This window comes from Mchenga conophoros, linkage group LG16 (assembly GCF_057382185.1).
Source record: "Mchenga conophoros isolate Kocher_MC1m ecotype Shallow Benthic linkage group LG16, M_conophoros_male_GT1.1, whole genome shotgun sequence".
Taxonomy (NCBI): domain Eukaryota; kingdom Metazoa; phylum Chordata; class Actinopteri; order Cichliformes; family Cichlidae; genus Mchenga; species Mchenga conophoros.
The window spans coordinates 19,785,158-19,805,169 of NC_140541.1; the positions used below are offsets into that span (position 1 = coordinate 19,785,158).

The 20,012-nt window shown below is 41.4% G+C and overlaps 1 protein-coding gene across 1 annotated transcript in view; it reads left to right on the forward strand.

Annotated features, from left to right (window-relative positions):
* Window positions 1-243: 243 nt before the first annotated feature.
* nalf1b (NALCN channel auxiliary factor 1b) overlaps window positions 244-20,012 on the forward strand; it is a 113,609-nt gene continuing 93,840 nt past the window's right edge. The window contains exon 1 of the mRNA XM_085248367.1: window positions 244-1,767. Coding sequence (XP_085104493.1) covers window positions 1,060-1,767 — 708 coding nt within the window. The 5' untranslated portion in view covers window positions 244-1,059. The remainder of the gene's footprint in view (window positions 1,768-20,012) is intronic.

Consider the following 20,012-nt stretch of genomic DNA (forward strand, 5'->3'; position numbering starts at 1 on the left):
TGTTCAGCTGCTTTCTACCTCAGCGAGTCAAGCATGACTAATTTTCTGAAATCTGCTCAAAGCTCTTCTTTACTTTGACACTTTTTATTTTCAGCTTGTGGTTCGGCTTACAGCACAACTTACCTGGCCTGTGAAACGGACGGGATAAATGAATCTTAATGATTATATGCAAACAGTGAACGCGACCGCTTAAATGAATGCTTCTCAATGTGAAAGAAACGCGTCTATCCTGCACCAAAAGAAAGATGTCGCCACGACTCTTTGTTTTTGCTCCCCGCCGGGACAATATTTGGCGACTGTTACTCACGAAGACCTGAACAGATAGCCAAAACAACACCAACTACCCTTCTGTGCCTGTGGTCTCTTCCTCACCCTCCGCGCGCTTGGGTGTGTGCGTGTGAGCGCGCGAGCGAGCGTATGTGGTGTGCATATAGGTAATAAGCTGCTCCGCCACTGCGCAACGATGGAGCTATCGCAACGATGGAGATGACGCAAACAGACCCAGCTCTCCGAAAAAGTGTTTCAAGACGAACATGGCGGCAACTTAACCGCGGTCCAAGATGACAATGGCCAACAGGAGAAAGGATTCTAGGTTTTTCGCCCAGGTACGGGACAGAGAAACTAGCCTGCCTGCATCAAACGGGCTCGTTGCTCTCCTTTAAGTGAATCTGCAAAGCGAACGGCGGCAGACGCGCAGCATCAGCACCGAGAGGCTCGCAACAGCTGGTCTCCCTGCATCCCCGCCGAAAGAACAACCCCGGGGAGAGACGGTAGGGAGAGGAGGGCATGCGGTCAAAGAGGACGCCGTTTCCCCCCGGAGAGCCATGGAGAACCGGGATGCGGCAGCGCGAGGCTTAATCTGTGCGGGCTCGCTAATTGGATCGGAATAGCTCCGAGTGCTGCGGGCGCGATAGTGGAGCGCCCTGGACCGGCGGAGGCACGGCACCCCACCGATATACAGAGGAGAACCAACCGGAGTCCATCCCCCAACAAGTCAATGAGTATTGTGGCAGAGCAGCCCCCGCGGTGGAGTCGGCCAGGGCAGCACTTTCCTAAAATATGACCAGGGGTGCTTGGATGCGTCGGCAGCATGACGAAGGCTTAAAATACTGGTTTGCACCCCGAGAGAACGAGAAGCCATTTACCGAGTCGGAGAGGGCCCAGAGATGGCGACTGTCGCTGGCCTCTCTGCTCTTCATCACCGTCCTCCTCTCTGATCACTTGTGGTTCTGTGCCGAGGCAAAACTGACGCGAACCCGAGACAAGCGGTCGGGCGACATGGGCGAGTACCCAAACTACCGACACCACATCCAAACATCACCTGACCCCCAGCGTCTCGCCAGAGAGCAAGATGTTATTTTTCTAGGGAATTCTACCAAACCTCTGTGGCGAATGGACACCTGTCACCCCGACAGCCTGTCCAAAGACTGCTTTACTTTCACGGACGCGGAGACCGTGTGCCGGGGCCTCTCTGGTAGAGGGGAAAACGGGACACAGTTGGCGTACGTGAATCTGAGCGATTTGTACCTTTCTTTTTGTAATTCCTACTCACTTTTGGATTTGTTTTACGGGTTTACGAGTCTGTACGATATGAACTGCACCCTGGATATGGCCACTGGGGTGGATGTGCTGGGATGCCGTGAGTGTGTCCAGGCTTATCAGCGTCTTGACCAGGAGGCGGAGGACAGATACCACGAGTTTGAACTGCTGGTTCAGAAATACGAGACAGATGCATACTCGGTTAGGACGTGCATGGAGGAGTGCAAGGTAGGACTGACGAGGCCCGGCTATGTCACTCACACACACACACACACACACACACACACACACACACACACACACACAGAGTGAATTTAAGGGGGTGGGTTCACAGTAGTCATGGCAACCGTTGAGCATATCTGTCAGTATATTGGTATTTATTTTTCAGAGGTCATATTACCCTTAGGTTACGTGTCTCCACAGCATCTCTTGGCCTGTCAGCTGTTCATCATGAAACAGCATTGGGGGGGGGGGGGGGGGGGGGGGGGGGACTAGAGCACAGCTCCACAGACACTGCTGCAGTCAATCATTCTCCATCAATCCTCCTAGTTTCTCCTTCTCTACCACTCATGCCCTGTTAAAGGCTTCCTAAGGCTGGGGCAGTGACGATTTGACATTTGGACAAAGGTTCACACTTGTAACACAGCTCTGTGAATAGAAGGGAGGGCCTCTGAGTGGTGCTCGTTTCAATATTGTTAATAGCACTCCAGTGATTTCTGTACCTAATCCAGGCTTTGCATTGTCCCCAGTTTACTTGTTGTCCCAATATGTGCAGCCCCAGAGCACGTATCTCAGGCGTTTGACTTGCATCCGGGTTGTGCAAGTAAACAGCAGAGTATATCGAGGTCTGTATAATCGTCTGCACACACAGACACTTTGCCTTGTGTTAGCTTTGGTATCCAAGGCAGCCGTGTTGAACAATGAAAAACGAGCTGAGGACACATCGGTTAAATTACACTTCAACCTGTTTCATTTGTTGTGCACTGGACTGTTGCAGAGGATTGTCTCTGCATCAGCTGTGCATGAGGCTGTGTTCACTGTCCATGGTGCTGAAACAAAACAAAGGCCTTTCACAGGATGTATCCATTTTCTTCAGCGATTGTATTTATTTTGACTATGTAGTTAGCTGTAATGTCACATAGACCATTGCCAAACTAATTTCTTGGACTCTTGGGATAGGATATATCCAGTCTCTGTCAAGTCAATCCAAAACTGAACACCTTCATGTTCGGCTAACACCCCTGAGAAATATTAATTATTTACTGTTGGGTCTTTCATGAGCTGGATTGAGAACCAGCAGTGTTGAAAGTATAGAATATGGTAAATGACACTGAAGATGTGAGAGGAAGGCTTGACAAGGACAGAAGGGATTTATGATGTTAGCCTTGCTTGTACTGTATCTGGTAGAGGGTACAGTGCATGCACCATTAGCCTACAGGCACTGTATTTGTAGCTTGTTTCTGTGTGTATTTCTGTGTGTGTTTCATGAAGCACAGTCTGAGCAATTTTCTCATGCTGAACACTGAAGTTTTGAAAAATTGTAACAGCAGTCATCGTCAAATGTGTCTAATGCCAGGCAGGCTGCACAATCACTACAACAGAACTATAACAAAGGTGGGGAAATTAACCTTGAAAAGCAGGAAATCTTGCATTCAAACTGCTGTCACAATTCTTCTGCAACCCAAGCTCATTTGTGCAAGATGGATGTTGTACGAGGGCAGATGGCCAGAATGCTGGCTGTGCTTATAATCCATGCGTGTAAACAGGAATAGTTAGTGGAACTATACCAGTGATAAACCACCACAATAAAATCGTACTCTGTAGTATGTAAATAGCATATTGTGAGTAATGTTTGTCAAAGAGTGTGTGGATGCATAGGTACAGTATGTACAGTAAGTGCATGATACTATGTACTTGCTCTGATATCTTCAAGCTTCTTCCTTATTATGTCATCTAATCAGGAGTGTGCCTTTGCACTCCTACTCTTTGCTAATGTAATAAGACTCAGGCAGGGCTACAGCAGCCTTTTAGCCCCTTTATCCCAATTTGAATTGCTAATCTGCTTCAGTGACCTTTGTGAAAGCACAGTACCCCGGGCCTGCATCACAAGCTACAGTTCCTTGAAGAATCACTCTGCTGGACAATAAAAAGACTTTAGGCAGCTTGAAACAATAATTATTACTATTCATACTTATCTGTCTTATTTCTGTCTACCCAGGTCTCCCAATCCTGCAAAGACTTAACACTTAGTGAATTGACATTTTAACACAAAGTGTTTGTAAGTGCTTGATGTGTGCGTTGTCAGTGCTGTGCAAGTTAAGTAGATGAAAGAATGGCGATATCATAGAATCAGTGATGTAAGGTTGAAAGGTAAATTTGCAGGAGGTAACAGAAAGATAACTGGCTTGAAGATGGAGAAATATCATAACTGGAACAATATCAATATACATATACGTTCATAACTAGCCGGCTAATCATGAGCAAACTTAACAGTGGCCTGTCATCAATTTAGCTGCAGTACGTACTAGGGGTGCAACGATACACAAAATTCACGGTTCGGTTCGGTTCGATACTTTGGTGTCACGGTTCGATATTTTTTCGATACAAAAAAAATGTTCATGCCTTTTTAGTTTGTCATTTATTAAAATTATAAATATATATTTTAACTCAAAAGTACAGTTTTTAAATTTAACCCTAACCCTTGTGCGTGTTTTTTATTTTGACAGCGAATGCGCACCTGCGGACCACTTACAGTATGTGCAGCCCTGGTTATTTAGCTCGTCATATTGCAGCCACAGAAATTCTTTTGTCCATGAAACCATAAAGCTGCACTTTCTTTTTGCCTTATAGTCTGATTTGTCATAACTTCTCCGTTTTGTGGTAAGCTTTTCTTTGGCTGTCACTTCTTCACCCTGACCTGTCTTATTTGGCTCAGCAGAACTAAAATATATATCCTGCTGCTTTTACACACGCACTCACATAAGCTCAGTGATTCTCTGCGCGATCAGCCTCTCACATGTTTAAGCTTGCTGCGGGAGATTTCACTTGTCATGTTTGCATAGTAAGCTAACGATTAATAAGACGATGTCAGAGGAATTGGTGCACAAATTATCATCACTCACAGATCAGTGCTGTCGCTCTCTATACACCGTTCGCACGATTGCAAAGTGAAAGCAAAAAAACAAGCGCAAATTCAAACGCGATTTCAATATGTCACATATTGACAGCGGCTCACCGATGCCAATGACATAATTACCCAGCTACATTTCTGAAAGAATGCAAAAGCATTGACATATATTTTTCCTTCCTACAATAGCCCGACTGAAAAAATCGCTAGCCCCAGGACGTCGGGCTAGCGATATTGCAATCCCTGTATCTGATTGAGGAATCACTCATCTTTGGAAAAGAGAGTTTATTACAGAGAAATGGCTCTTTCCAAAATAAAAGCTATACTATCCGCTTCTTCTGGGCTATATTCTCAGCAGCATAAGGAGAATCACGTGCTAACAGCTGTCTAAATGACTCGGCTAAAGTTGTTGTTTTTGTCTTTGCACTAGGATGATGTCGGCGTAAATGTGCAGTCATATTCGTTGTGTTCCCGCTAGTGCTTTCAGGTTAATCTCATTGAAATGACCTTAACGCCACAACACGGCAAATCTCCGTTAACGAGCTACCGCCGATCGCCCCGTGCATGGGGCTAGACGGCCAACACGTTAACGAGCTAACTGCGCTAACACACTAGTTCCCACCCATGTAATTGAGCATTGCATGGCACATCCAACATACTGTTTTACTTTAGTCCATGACTCGCTTACCTTCAGGGTCATACGTCACATGAAAACCAAAATAATTCCAAACGCCAGATCTGAATGAGGGTGGGGGAGGTCCATGTTGCAAGGAGAGCTTAACTTCTGTCTTGCTAGCTTGCCCTGCGCTCTTCCTTCTGACTATGCTGTCTGTGTTGAGCGCTCAGTGGATCTGCGCTCGACAGTGCAGCCTAGGCGGAGTAGTCGAACGCAGATTCACTGAGCGCTCAACACAGACAGCATCGTCAGAAGGAAAGTTGATAAAATAAATTACAAATGTTGTATTGTTCGATACATATGCGTACCGAACCGAAAGCACTGTATCGAACGGTTCAATATCGATACGAATATCGTTGCACCCCTAGTACGTACATGTGTAGCAACAGAAAAAAACATGTATTATATTTCACAAGGTCAACATTAGAGTATAACTCAACTTTACATGGTGAAGCTAAGAGAGATATTTGCAAAAGAATTTAGAGGTATTTGTGTTAGTTTAGTATCTGTGAGTCAGAACAGACTGGTGCATGGTCAGTCCTCCAGTGTCAGTGCTAAAAATAAAAAAGAATACAGAGGCAAAAAGTATTTTTCATGTGCTGACATTTAGAAATGCCCCTCTTATTGATCTAAGTTATAAATATCTTCTATTAAAAAGACAAGATTGGTAATACTTTGTCTGGTAAATCTTATAAATACTCATTAGTGCAACAATTGTGTATTTGCCAATTAAAGAGCCAATATTTATTAACATTTGTTTTAAAAATTAAAACCTTCTTTATGTAACATGTTGTTTAAAAACGACCTTTTTAAAAGGAAAAAATGGCCCTGGCGATATTAATAGATAGCAGATTGGCATTACAATGTCAGTATGAGATGTTGTCTTTGACTAAGGTAACACTCAGAGTCTGCGTCGTGAACGTCTCTATAAAACCCAACTAATTTGCTAAATTAGCAGCCCCAGGTGAAAGTCATCATTATCCTGCTTTAATGTTATTTAAACCTGAGCGACGTCTGAGGCTGCTTTTTTCTCCCAAATCTGACGACATGTGACTGTAGCACAGATATAAACAATAAAATAGATGATGGCTGAATCCTCATCAGCAGCTACGGTGGATATATTATGTTCCAACTTTGACAAGTAATTTCTGAGGATTATATGTCAGTCTTAGAAAGTGCTATACTTTTCTTTTCTTTTCTTTTCTTTTCTTTTCTTTTCTTTTCTTTTCTTTTCTTTTCTTTTCAAATACTCAAACTGAAGTGAAAGACTGGCAACATGAAATGAAACGTATCAAAGCAGAAAAATGATAGTTAGCTCCATTATTGTTTGGACAAAGACATCATTTTTTTGTAGTTTACTTGTAGTTTTGTACACCACCACATTTGATTTGAAATAAAACAGTCAATATGTGATTGAATGCGGACTTTCAGCTTTAATTCAAGGGGCTTTCGCTGTAAATGGTTTAAGAATTACAGACATTTGTATAACTAGTTCCCCAATTTTGTGTGCTCAAAAGTAATTGGATAATTAACTGATAAGCAGTTTCACGGTGAGTTGAGGCAACCTTTTCCCTTGCTATTTTATGACTGAAGTCGATTTTGTATTTTAAATCTTTTCACTATAACTTTAAATATGAGACCCAAAGAGGTGTCAGTAGAACTGAAGAGGGCCATCATTAGGAATGGCCAGATTGATTAAAGTGCATGATGACAGAAATTTTTTAATGGTTAAAAAAACAGAAAAAAACAGCTTCACATCTATTCAAGTGAAGAAGATTCTCAAGGGGGAAGACATATCATCAAGAGACAATCAATCAAAGGATGTCTTCATGGATGGAGAGTCTACAACAAAATGCAAACCACTGGTTACACTTTACACTTTTTTTTTTTTTTGCTTGTCCCGTTTGGTTCTTTTGCCATCAGAATTGTTGTCTAAAGGCGAAGAAAGATGCCCAATGGATTTACTTTACCAAATGGACCATCCCAGCCTTGCTGTATTGGTCTATTTGATTCACCTTTCCTTTTATTGTTTATTTTATTTTCATTTGCTGAACACGGGACAGACTTGACTGGGGAAAAGAAAAGGGAGAAAGAAAGAGGGAAAGAAAAAGAGCGGGGAAGAGGAACAGTGATAAAGGGCAAAAACCAAAAACCAACAAAACAAACAGACAAAAAGTACATATATCAATCACCTGGATCATCTGTTGAGAAAGAAAAAAGAGAAAACAAGCAACGAAAAAGAGAGCAATATAATAAACAACATCATCGTGATGATCTATGTGAATATAACAGTAAATACTAAATATTAAACATTATTGTGCAGCACGTAAGATCGACAGCGCACAGTGTGCTTTTAGGTAGCAGCCAAAAAGGGTGTAGTTTGTGTGTGTCAGCACCCGTGTGTACACCTGTGAGCGCGCTTGTATTTAAAATGTTCCTTCATGTAATGATCTGCTAGAGGGTGTGGGGAGCTACAGCCCCGTCCTCCAGGGCATGACGCAGGTATGGAGGAGATCAAGACTCCAGACATCCAGAGGCCCCAAGAGCAAAGGAGACCAAGGAAGACCAACAGAGGGGCAGCCGCGCCACTATCCCGGAAAGAGCTGAGGATAGCCCCAGATGAGGTGGCGGTCAGCAGCCGCGGAGCAGAAGCCAGGGGGGTTGCAGTGACGTGCCCGTGAGCTTTGCTGGCAGCCAGCTGTGCCAGAGTGACCGAGCCCCAGGCCGAGAGGCCGGGGGCACCCTACCCCCGAAGGAGCCAGAGCGAGCCCCAGGCTCCAGGCCCCAACAAGCAGCCACCAGGAGTGAGCCGGTGGGTACCTGGACGCCCATCCCCGGACTCAAAGAACCACCAACGCCCCGATGTCTAAGGGCGTCTGCCACTGGCAGGGGGAGTGGTGGGGGGAGATAGGCCTCCATACCATGAAGGGCCTGAGATGTCCCCAGAGAGGTGGCGTCTGATACCCAACCTGACATATGGACACAAACAAACAGGCACACACAGATACAAACATCCATTCCCACCCTCATGCTCTCATATGCAATTACTCAGCACTCACCCAACGTGGAGACAAACATAACTAGACACTGTACACACAATCACACTCCCCAAGCGTACTCTAAGCCCCGGGTCTAGGTACCCTTGCTCCTGGAGGGAGAAACTGCACCCAGACCCAGATTGTGTTACCCTTTTCCCTGGGGTGGAGAGAAGCAGACCGCCCCGACTCCGCAGCAGCAGGGAGGCCCCACACTCCACTGGTTACACTTGAGAGCAGGAGTGGCAAATTAGATTTTCACAGAAAACAAAAAAGTGGCTGCAAAGGTCTGAAGAAAATTCTTTGGATAGATGAAACCGAGGCGAACTTGCACCAGAAGGATGGGAAAATAAGATTATGGAGAAGGCGAGAAATGAGCCGAATCATTCCACATCATCTGTCAAACATGGTGGAGGCAATGTTATGGCATGGACATTTACAGTATGGCTAGGGCACTAGAGTTTATTGATGAGAGAAGTAGCAGGATGAATTCATGAAGTGTACAGGGCTATCCTCTCTGCTCAGGTTCCGCAAAAAGCTTCTTTTATGGGCTCAAAATGTGGTCATAAATATTTTGTACTTGTAAATCAGGATTTGTATGTGTAAAAAAGATTTGTGCGTGAGTAAAAAAGATTTGTGTGTGGACTTAGCCAAAAAAACCCTGCAAGTTACAAGTACAGATTTTGACCCTATTTTTCTTCCTTTCATCTGATTGGTCAATGTCATGTCAATCACAAATGTAACAATCCAATCAGAGAACAGATGGGTTTGGCTGTCGGAGGTGCGTTTTTTTGAACTGCAGGTCTTTGAAGGGAATAAATGCCTTTTTACATGCCAACCCAGCGTTTTCCTTCATCACCACGAAGGAAAACAGTCTGTGGTCGTCCGAGTTTGGTGATTTTTGTGTCACAGCTCTACGTGTTTAATACAGGGACTTCCACAGCCTTTTCAACAGTGCTGTGGACCGCGTGTGGGGGCGGGCAGAGTTTTGGAAATGACAGTCTTCATTACAAAGCTTTCTTCGTTATGAATTAGCATAGATGTTTTTATTGAACATTTGAAGAACTAGCAAAAAAAGCAGAAACTCTTGTAGAGGACATAAAGTCAGAGATAGAAAAGACAAGGAGAAGGTGCATCTAGTACAGGTAGAGCTGCTGCAAAAACCCATAGAGCCCAGCAGCCAGCGTAACAAATTCTGGATCCTTTGCTTTTAGTTAGCAGTTGCTGTGACTCACAGCAATGGTCCCGGGTCAGCCCTGACTTTGTGTTAAACTAATCCTAAAGTAATAATGGTATTTCTAACCACTGATATACCACAACTTTACCCTTTCAACAGCTACTGAAAGTTAGGGGACCTAGCTGCTACCCTTCAAGGACCTGCAGTTCAAAAAAACGCACCTCCGACAGCCAAACCCATCTGTTCTCTGATTGGATTGTTACATTTGTGATTGACATGACATTGACCAATCAGATGAAAGGAAGAAAAATAGGGTCAAAATTCGTACTTGTAACTTGCAGGTTTTTTTTTTTCTAAGTCCACACACAAATCTTTTTTACTCACGCACAAATCTTTTTTACACATACAAATCTTTTTTACGCACACACAAATTGTTTTTACACATACAAATCCTGATTTACAAGTACAAAATATTTATGACCACATTTTGAGCCCATATTCTTTCTGCTTCTTCAGAAAGCTGAACTTACTTATGAATATGCACGAAAAAAACCCCCCAATGACACCACAACACAAGAAAGCTGTTTAAGGCACTTACAATGGAAAAAAATCAAGCACTGCAATAAATTCACTCAAAAATTCAATACTTGTGTGTGGGCTGTCTATGTATGATCTTCATCGGAGCATGTAGCATGAAATTATTATTATTTTTTTGCTACAGTATCTGTCTGCACAGACAAAAATGAGCATAACCTGCATTTAAAGTGACGAATCGGGATTTCATGTATGACATACAACATAATTGAGGAGGCAGCACAGCTATTTCACTGTGTACATAAATGTTTAATGTATATTTGTGTATGTGTTGTGTGTGTGTCCTTTGCCCACCAGCTGCCTATTCTTGTGTTGCTTTTATTCCTTAACCCATTTATGTTTTTCAAACCTTTTAATGTTGAATGTATCTGGTTACTTAACAACCGTACATGTGCACATGCGCACGTACATAAGCTTTAATCAGGTTGTGTCACTGAGACGTTGAGAATAAGATTTGTTTTTCTAGAGAGACAAAAGAACATGAAACATTCATAAACAGCCAAACTCTATTTGTTTACACAAACATCGGTGCGTGTGCGTGTGCGCGCGCGCGCGCACACACACACACACACACACACACACACACACACACACACACAGAAAGAGCCCCATGAGCAGTGTTTCCTGCAGGTCCAGACCTGACTGTCCCTTCCGGTGTAATTTAATTTGCACTCCCATAATTCTCTGCTTCTCTGGTGGCTGTGTCTCCAGGGCTCTGTCTCAACATGTTGATCTCCTTTCTCCCTATATCTGTCACTGTCTCTGTCTTACTTTCACATCCTCTCTCTCTTTGTCTTCCTCCCACCTGTGTCAGAGCTCTGAGGAACCAACATCACACATATATGTCCAGCATCTGTCTCTACGTTACCTCCACCCCTCTCTCTCTCATCCTCGTAGACTTTTGTCGTCCATCTAGGGGCCTTGTTCTCGCTTCCCCTCTGCCTTTCTGGAAACGTGGGTGTTGAGCTGCTCGAGTGGTAGATACTCATCTAGGCTAAGGTCCTTTCCTCCCTTCAATTACAGGCCTGTCCACATAGATCACTGTGTATGCTCCTCCTCCATGCCTGTCTGGTCCTTTGCTTACTCAATCACCTTTTCTAATCTATTGCTTTCTGTTTCAACAAGACTCTTCAGCTGAGCCCTAATTTCATTTAGTTGTTTAGGTTTATGTGCTTCCACAGAGGCACTAAACACACAAAACAGCCACGGCTTGTGGAAACCGGTGTTGTTAGTTTATCAAGCATGTGGTCATAATGTCTTAGGTAAACTGAAGTAATGAGACAATAAAACTGTATCTGCGAAGTCAGAGAATCACCATCAGCACGAATACAGTTTTTTTTCTGAAGGAAGCATTAATGTTTTTACCAGTTTTCTTGTTAAGACATCCAATATTTGAGTTTTAAAGTTTATTTCTCTCCTTAGGGAGGCAATAACACAACAAATTCCATTAAAAACTGGAATTTCTGCATAGTTTGAGCTTACTTATGGGTGGGAATTGCCCATTTGTGATAGAACTGTGGATATGGGATATTTTTCAGAGAACATCAGACTTTCCCATATTTTGGTTAGTAGTGTCATCTAAACAAAAGCTGCAATAACAGGTATTAATAATGGTTTGAGATTTTATTTGGTATATCCAATAGAGATGGACCAATCCGATATTACGTATCGGTATCAACCTAAATTACTGGATCGGATATCGGAGAGAAATAAAAAATGAAATCGATCCATTAAATATCACGACAGCGCCTCACAAAACTTGCGACATGGCGTAACTCAGCTCATAACCTTAGCACGTCGGAGCAGTATGCGTCACGTGATAGAGCGGCTGTGGCATGCGAGACCTGTCGGCGGTCTGGTTGAACATTTGGAGCCTCGCTACGTGCTGCCAAATCGGCATTTCATCTCCGAGAAAATTATCCCAGAGAGAACTTAAGCAAGTGTGTAAGTTCATCTCTGAATGTTTGTAAAGCATTCCCACGTTAAGCTTAACAGCCGATATATGTTGCGACTGCCTCTTCTCTCTCCCTCCTTCTCCTGTCGCTACTTCAGTCATGAAAATGATTGGCTGATCGGCTTTTCTGTCGCGAGTACTATGTATGTACTATGTACTATTTAAAATATGAGAATGGGGAGGATTGAATAGGTTTAAGTTTATTAGATTGATCAGTATTGCTGAACTATGAAATATTTTTGTGGACAGTGTATTTTTTGCATACAGGTATAACAGAATGGCTTTAGTGTTTTTTTTTTTTAACTTGAGTATGAATTTATACAAAATGCAGCAAGATATTAAAAAAACAGTTTTATTGATTAAAAAATACACTATACTGGATTCATATCGGTATCGGTAGATATCCAAATTTATGATATCGGTATCGGACATAAAAAAGTGGAATCGTGCCATCTCTAATATCCAAGAACTGGAACTGATCCTACTGAGAACCAAGTAATCAGCATGGGTCATTAGATAACATTTTTGTAACATTTTACAGTAGTCTGTGTAATGATAGTCATACCCAACCAAAATGCACCCCACTATTTTGAAAAAATCAAAACAAACACGGAATTTAAAGAAGAAGGTGATCAAGAGCCACACAAAAATTTAATAGGTCCCTTCTTTTCACGTGCTCCACCTCTCTGCCAAGTTTCATGTCAAGCAGCTGGACAGTGTTTGCCTAATCCTGCTTTCACACAGACACACAAACCAACAAATGGCAAAGAAAACACTACCTCTGCCAAAGAAAGCTTCAGCTGAACTATATGGAGTCTATTACAATAGATCTCTGTGTGCATGCAATATACCTTTTGTCCTGATATTTCTCCTCAGCGTGACAGAGCGGATACATATATTTGTATATAAAAACTTTAAAGGTGAATATTGTTTGATTTTAGCGGTATGCATAGTGGACCTCTGTAAATAATCACCTTTCAGTTCTCTTTCCTCTGTTGATCCAGAGACAAAGAGTAGTAGAAATCCCCATCAAAGACTGCTGAATAAAGCACCAGCATGTGCTGTATCACAGAGCACATGCTAAGCTAACCTGCATGTTTCTAGTCTTTTACTCTCACCATCACACATCAGAGGTTTTGTACTGTGATCATTTCCGACCATATTTTATGCCCAAGTGTTTGTTCATTTAAAAACTGCAAGTTGTCCTTAATTTGATTATTTCATCTATGTTCCACAGCCCTGATTTAAAGCAAAATGAGTGCAGTCTGCCATTAGGGTGATAGGTTTTTTATTTTAATAGAGATGTATGCTATGAGATAAGCTGTTGTTTGATGAAATTAACAGCTTTTTATATAAATTAAATGAACGAAGGCTTTGTCAAGGCACATAACGTACAGATGGTTCTGCTATCAACACAGACAGCATGGGCCTAGTGGATGTCCTCCACTTTTGTCTCTCAAATTTAATCAGGGCTCTGTTGCTTTTCTGCACAGCTCAAACAGATGCAGGGAAACTCCCCTTCATATGAGCTGCCAGTGTTTGTTTCTCCCCAGGCAGGAGATAAGGGAATGTGTCTGTTCAAGAAGAACACAGCAGCACTCCCATGGAAACGCCTCCTCATCATCCTCAATTCCCTGTCTACACAGCACAATGAGACCATACAGTTCCCTCCTTCACTGCCTGGACCCTCAGCTCCAATCAACACATCCGCAACTTTTTTTGTTTCATATATTTTCTTTATTTCCTTCCCTGGACCACTGCTCTGGCAGAGATTTTCTAATTATTCATCCCCTGTTTCAAAAAGTCAAGTGTAGGGCTGTATGCATGCACGTGCAGATGTGTCTCATGGTCTTTTGTGCCTGTTGTGTGCAAACTGTTGTGCGCAAACCACAAGTGTTCAGCCAGCTGCTTTAGGCGATAGCCTAACTTGACAAATAATGAGATAACAGTTGCAAATTCATTCTTTTACTGTCCTCAATTCAGTGATATGCATGTCATAAACTAATCAGGACTTTTACAAATGCACACTTGGCTATCTGTCTCTCCTCTCCGCTCTTTCACTGGTATGCTTGGTTGAATGAGTTGGCGAGTGGGTGATGTGTTATGTTTGATTTTCTGTGACAAAGTGAAAAGAGAAAAAGGACAAGAGAGAGTGGAAATAAATTGATAACTGTATGAAATGCATTAAACATTGGAGATATAAAGTCTGCAAACATCAAGAACGTATTTGTTCATAATAACAATGCTTTTGAGGTGTCCCATATCTATCCAAATCATCAGTATAACAGAAAAGATCTGTATGTTTATGGGAAGACTTTGTGTCCAGGATTTGTCTGTGTACGTTTTACGAAGGAAGATGACAAATGGATGAACTAAAATCAATGTTACAAGCTTGATTTTAAAACACAAACCCTCTGAGACAGAAACATACTCGGCAGTTTGCCAAACTGTCACTGAATTCGTTCTATTGATTTCTGTTAAAAATGTGTGCAACACAGTCTGATTGCAATTTGTGAAATGGCTTTTGTAGTATTTCCAGATTCAATGAACAGCAGTGGTGTTAGTTGTGTTAGTCACGGGACTTTCACTTAAAAGACTAAAATCTGGTCTCGTAGACCAAAGTTTCTGTCACACCAAAGGATGAGATCTTGGTTTTTGGGTTGAAATGTTGCAGTCCCATCAGATAGTCTTTTAAAACATACCACATGGACAACATTGTAGACAGGGAAGGGATCTCACTATGCTCAAGTGCTACTGTGACCAGTCAGTGACGTTCTTCTTTGTCCTGGGATGTACAGTACATGTGAACTCAGCCCCTGTGCGTAAGCTTGACAATGGTTTATAAACCCAGATTTGTTTGTGTGATAGAAAGTGAAACAGGCTTATCTAACTGAAAAAAATAGAATATATTCAATAATAACTGTATTAATGTTTCTCTGTTGCAGTTAATTGTAAAGCAGGGAGTGGTAGTCTGTTCTACTCTGACATGATTTTAGAGTTATATCAATAAGCTGCAGTGGTGTAATACATAATAGAACAGGACATAAATTATTCTGTACATACAAAAACACATGAATTATGAATAGAATTAAGGTAGAAAGGTGGACTAAATAATTTAGTGAAGGACCGTGGAAGGCTAAAAATGATATACACATAATTATCACAATGCTGCTTTATTTAGGATCGAGGAAAATCACATTTTTGGTGTCAGCTGAATATGGATATAATAGACAGATAAATACTGTTTTATTCAGTCTGATACATGTGTATGTGATTCCCTACAGCTGGACAGTATCCAAGCTGACTGCAGCTTTTTGTCACCTCCCCCAGGCTGCAGTCACAGGCTCATTCTCTCTCCAGACAAGAATTCATCTTTAATGATCCAACTTTCTGTCCATGCATGGATAGCATACTAGTTTACCCTTATTTTTTGAGGTAGCACATAACCTATGAGGAAAAAAAAACAACCTTAACCACCTATCTTTATCCTATCTTTAGCTTCCTTTAGATTATACCCAAAAGATAAACCCAAACATAACAATTTGAAGGTTGGTAGATATACATGTATGGGCATTTTGTCAAACTACTGACTTGTATCAGATTATCTACATATAACTGGAAGAGGTGATCACGAAATCATTCTAACAAGATGCCAGAAAAAGTGTTAATGGGGTTGTCTTCCAAAACACTCGAAAGCTTTTGTCCTCCCAAAGTGCATCAGTAAGCGGAACATGGAAGTAGCTAAGGTCTATTCCCTCAGCTGAAATGACACTGAAATTGACCGTTATGGTTACTGTCACAGTGAAAGCAACAAAAAGAAAGCAGGATAGTGATTTTCACATATAAGGTCACACAGGAAGCGTAATCCCTAATCCTATAAGGATGCCTTATAAGTGCAGCCACTCAACGATCTGTATTTGGCCTGCATACGTTTAGCCATATTTTTAAAGTCCTGCATTCAAATAGCTTACATTCTCCTTAGACTATCAACCATTTACATGTAAGGATTGGACCTAAATTACTGTTACGATCTTATTTTAATTATTGACAGATAAGTAGTATTGCTGTAAACTGACTGGTACTCAAATAAGGCTTTTCTACTTATTCATACACACATTCTTAAAAGGGCTTTTTTCCTATACTTAAGCACCTTGTCTAACATTTATATACACATAGATGCATTAGGGGCAACGTAAGGCTCAAGGATCTTTGAGCATGTGGATTGGAATAGCTGGGGTTTGAACCTGCTGAACTCGTGCAAGTTTAGCTTATTGATGGTGACTGACTGACACATTTTCTTACTATACAGCAGCCAAAGGAGCGTAATGAAATAAGAGCATGGAGTGTATTATATGCAACAGGGTACCTGCAATGAGGAGCAAAACTTTTTTCTTGCAAGTTCTTGAATGTGGGTCATCAGTGTGTTTGCACTACTTTAAGCAAAGTCCTTTCTCACCTTTCTAAACTGCTAAAGTTTTAAGCATTCTCAAGTACATAGCTTAGTATTGTTGTGGTGTTCACCTTTACATTATATCAGCCTATAGACGTAAGCAGGACTTACTTTAAATTGCATGTAGCTTGGAAAGACTTGGAGCTGGTGTTACCTCTCTATATTGGAAGTAATCCTGCAGAAATAAAAGGTGGGTAAGTGATAGGAAGGTGTAGCTGTAGCAAGGAGTTAGGATTGAGGATTATGTCCTCCTGATGTTTTAAGCACATAATGCCTGACACAAAAAATGCAATACAAAGAAATTGAGAATTTGTCCATAATTGCTAATGTTGAGTTCAACATGCAAATTAGAGCAGGTTATGTGCTTGTGTGTGTAACGTTTCCACAAGCAGTGGGACTGTGTGTGCACAAGCGAAGGGGTCTGTCTGCTTCATTGCATCATTGAGATTCTTGAAAATGAAAAGTAGTCAGTTTAAGCAGACGTTAGAGCTGCCTATTTAATCGGAGGTTAGAAATGGGACTGACATTTTTTGTTCTATTTGTACATCGTTCTGTTCTTATATTGTCAACTGACTGAATTTTGACTGAATGCTACAGCCAGCCTGGCGGTTAATGGTTAATGGTGGGTTTACAGCTACAGGCGCCAGAAGTGGAAAACAGACAGTTCTCCTTCCGAAGCACTCTACTCTCTGTTCCTATCCGCTCTCATTGGAGGAGCAAATACTTCCTCCTAGCTAAACAAACGGTTGAGGCTCTTCATATTATTTACCTGATCTGATCTGAGACAATAGGCCAAAGCCTCAAAACAGAACCCAGAGCAGGTAGAGATTCCAGTTTCCACTCAGATTACTTGAATTGAGATACATTAAAAGGGTGTTATGGACTTCTTCATTTGTTGCCTATCTGAACTGCCTGAAGTGCAATTAAACTACATCTGTATTGGACAAGTGGGGTCCAAGATAAGAGAGGAGAAGAAGAAAAAATAAACTCATGGCAGCAATAGTAAAGTGAGCTGAGAAATCTACAGTCTGAGCAGAGAGACAGAAAGCAGTCACAGTTCCCAGACTCTGGTGACATTCTCACATTACTGACTCATCACCATCATCAGTAGCTCACAGCATGTCCTGATTCAGAGACAGCATAGCAGAAACAGTGAAGGAGGATAGATACATGTACATGCAGTCTAATGTGTATAAAATTGCACTGTAGTGTGCGTGTAGCAGATGTGAAATGGTCGACTGCGTTGTGACAACAGACACGGAATGTTCACAATTCGTACATTATATCTCAGCTACATGCGCACACAGTATGAGCACGCATGTAATGTAGCACAACCGACAAAACATGCATGGGAGAGAGGCTCACAGCCAGCAGGTGACAGAAGCAAATGTAAGAGGGTTGGACATGGAGACAGAATGACAAATGAACGGTTAGATTAGAGGAAACACCAATGATGTGTGCAGCTTGATGGGATTGTGTCAGACATCCCTGACATCCCCTGACATACTGTATTTTCCCTGGGTTTTTGTACAAACAATTGATTTGAGCACCTAGTCCCCCATAATCCTTTCCATTTTAATCAGACCAGCATTTCTCTCACTGAATGAGTGTGTTTGCATTAGGGCGTAGTGGCACAGTGGGATGCTGTGCAGTAATTGTTTTCAGAGTCACTGAATGAAAATAGCTTTAGAGGTGAAATTTGAAATGAACTTTCCTTACTTTGAAGAGTTCGGTTGAAGATCGATACTGACCTCAGGACTGTCTGATGAGTAGGAAGCTGCAGCTTGATGATCATTCGCTTATTTTAGTAGTCACATGCGGAAGCAGCGTGTGGGAACCAGCTGTGTTGTGTTACGGGATTACTCCACACTAGAAAATAAAAAGTTGGGAAAACTCAAACTATCAAATCAGCAGGAAAATTTCATCATTTATGACTTGATTGTTGACTTTACAGGAATTCTGGCAACTAACTTGAATTTTCTTGTCCATCTGTTTACATTATTGTTTTGACAGTAACAATAACATTTTTGGTTTGGCACAGAGTTTTAAACTAGACTACATTCCTAAAGCAACACTCCCATTCATCTCGGACCAGCAGTGAGAGTACACGAGCTTGTGACCAGTGTTGGGGTCGTTACTCCAACACTTTTTGTGAGAATAAGCAAAGCAAATAAAGCTAAAAATAGACATAAATTAAAATGGGCCAAAGTGAAGCAATCACTCTCCTTTCCTATCAAACAGCATTGTTAAAAAGCTCTGCTTTTTGTAGTCATAGGAAACTGTAGTTGTTTCTATTTCATGGGCTTGTTTGTGTCCTGCAAACAATTACTTAAGCTGGGTAAGATGAGAGTCCAGCAGTGTTTTCCGAGTGGTTTTTATTGTGGATAAACGTCTGGTCATTCAGGTTAAGCTGATGGGAGACTCTATGGAAACTAGCTAGCAAGTAAAGCAGCTTCAGTGATTCATCAATGTAACGGATGAGTTTCTGCTTGCTAACCAACTTGGCCAATATGCGTGATGTAGAGACGATGGAATGTAAAAAATTGTTTTAATAACTCCTTTAGTACATTAGTGAGGAAAGCTCTGATGATGGAGCTCTTACTGTGTGCGATCTAATAAAACTTGAAGTTGACCAGGTGCAAGCTCAGCCAGCACTTTCAGATTAGCATCTATGAGAAATGACTTGGTTGAATGAATGTAATAAGTTTAACCAGCTATTCTGCCAACACTCCACCTTCATTTCTCATTAATAGTTTTAATTATTAAGAATTATTTTAATATAAATTAAAAGAAATTGCGATACAGGTGTTTCTGAACCCATGAAGAATTATTTTTATTGGATATGTGGTCCTCACAGGACAGCCATTATGCACATATGGTTTATAGAATATGATACCGGACATTAAATAGAATATAAAGTATTTAAAATGAGCTTAAATTTGAATATATACAGCAGTAATATTAATCAATTTAATGTTGATGGAGAACATTTTTCTGCAGAATAAATATTTTTACTTTTGATCTAGTAATACAGTTTTGTTTGTAATGAGGTTTTTCATAGTGTTTTATTGCTTCTTTTCCCAAGGTTTGAAAATTCCTCCACCACTTGTCATTGTCAAGTAATAGTGAGCAATTCTTAGTAAAATGCTACATGTTTATTTAAATGTGGAAGTAAAATTGTCGTAGGCATTTCAGGAAAGAGTGCAGAAAGGTGAAGATGTCTATGTAGAGTGCAGACATGCAGCACAAATGAGATGTTTTAAATTGGGAGTCGGGTGTAATTGTCTCTACCTGCCTTTTTATACAAGTTACCAAGCACCACTCTATTACACGTTACTCGTCATTACATTTCTTAAAAGTAATGCAGCACTACAGAAGAAAGTAATGCATAATAAAGTAATATATTAAACACATTCTTACTTTCACACTACACCGTGATATGATGTCAACGTGATCGCCA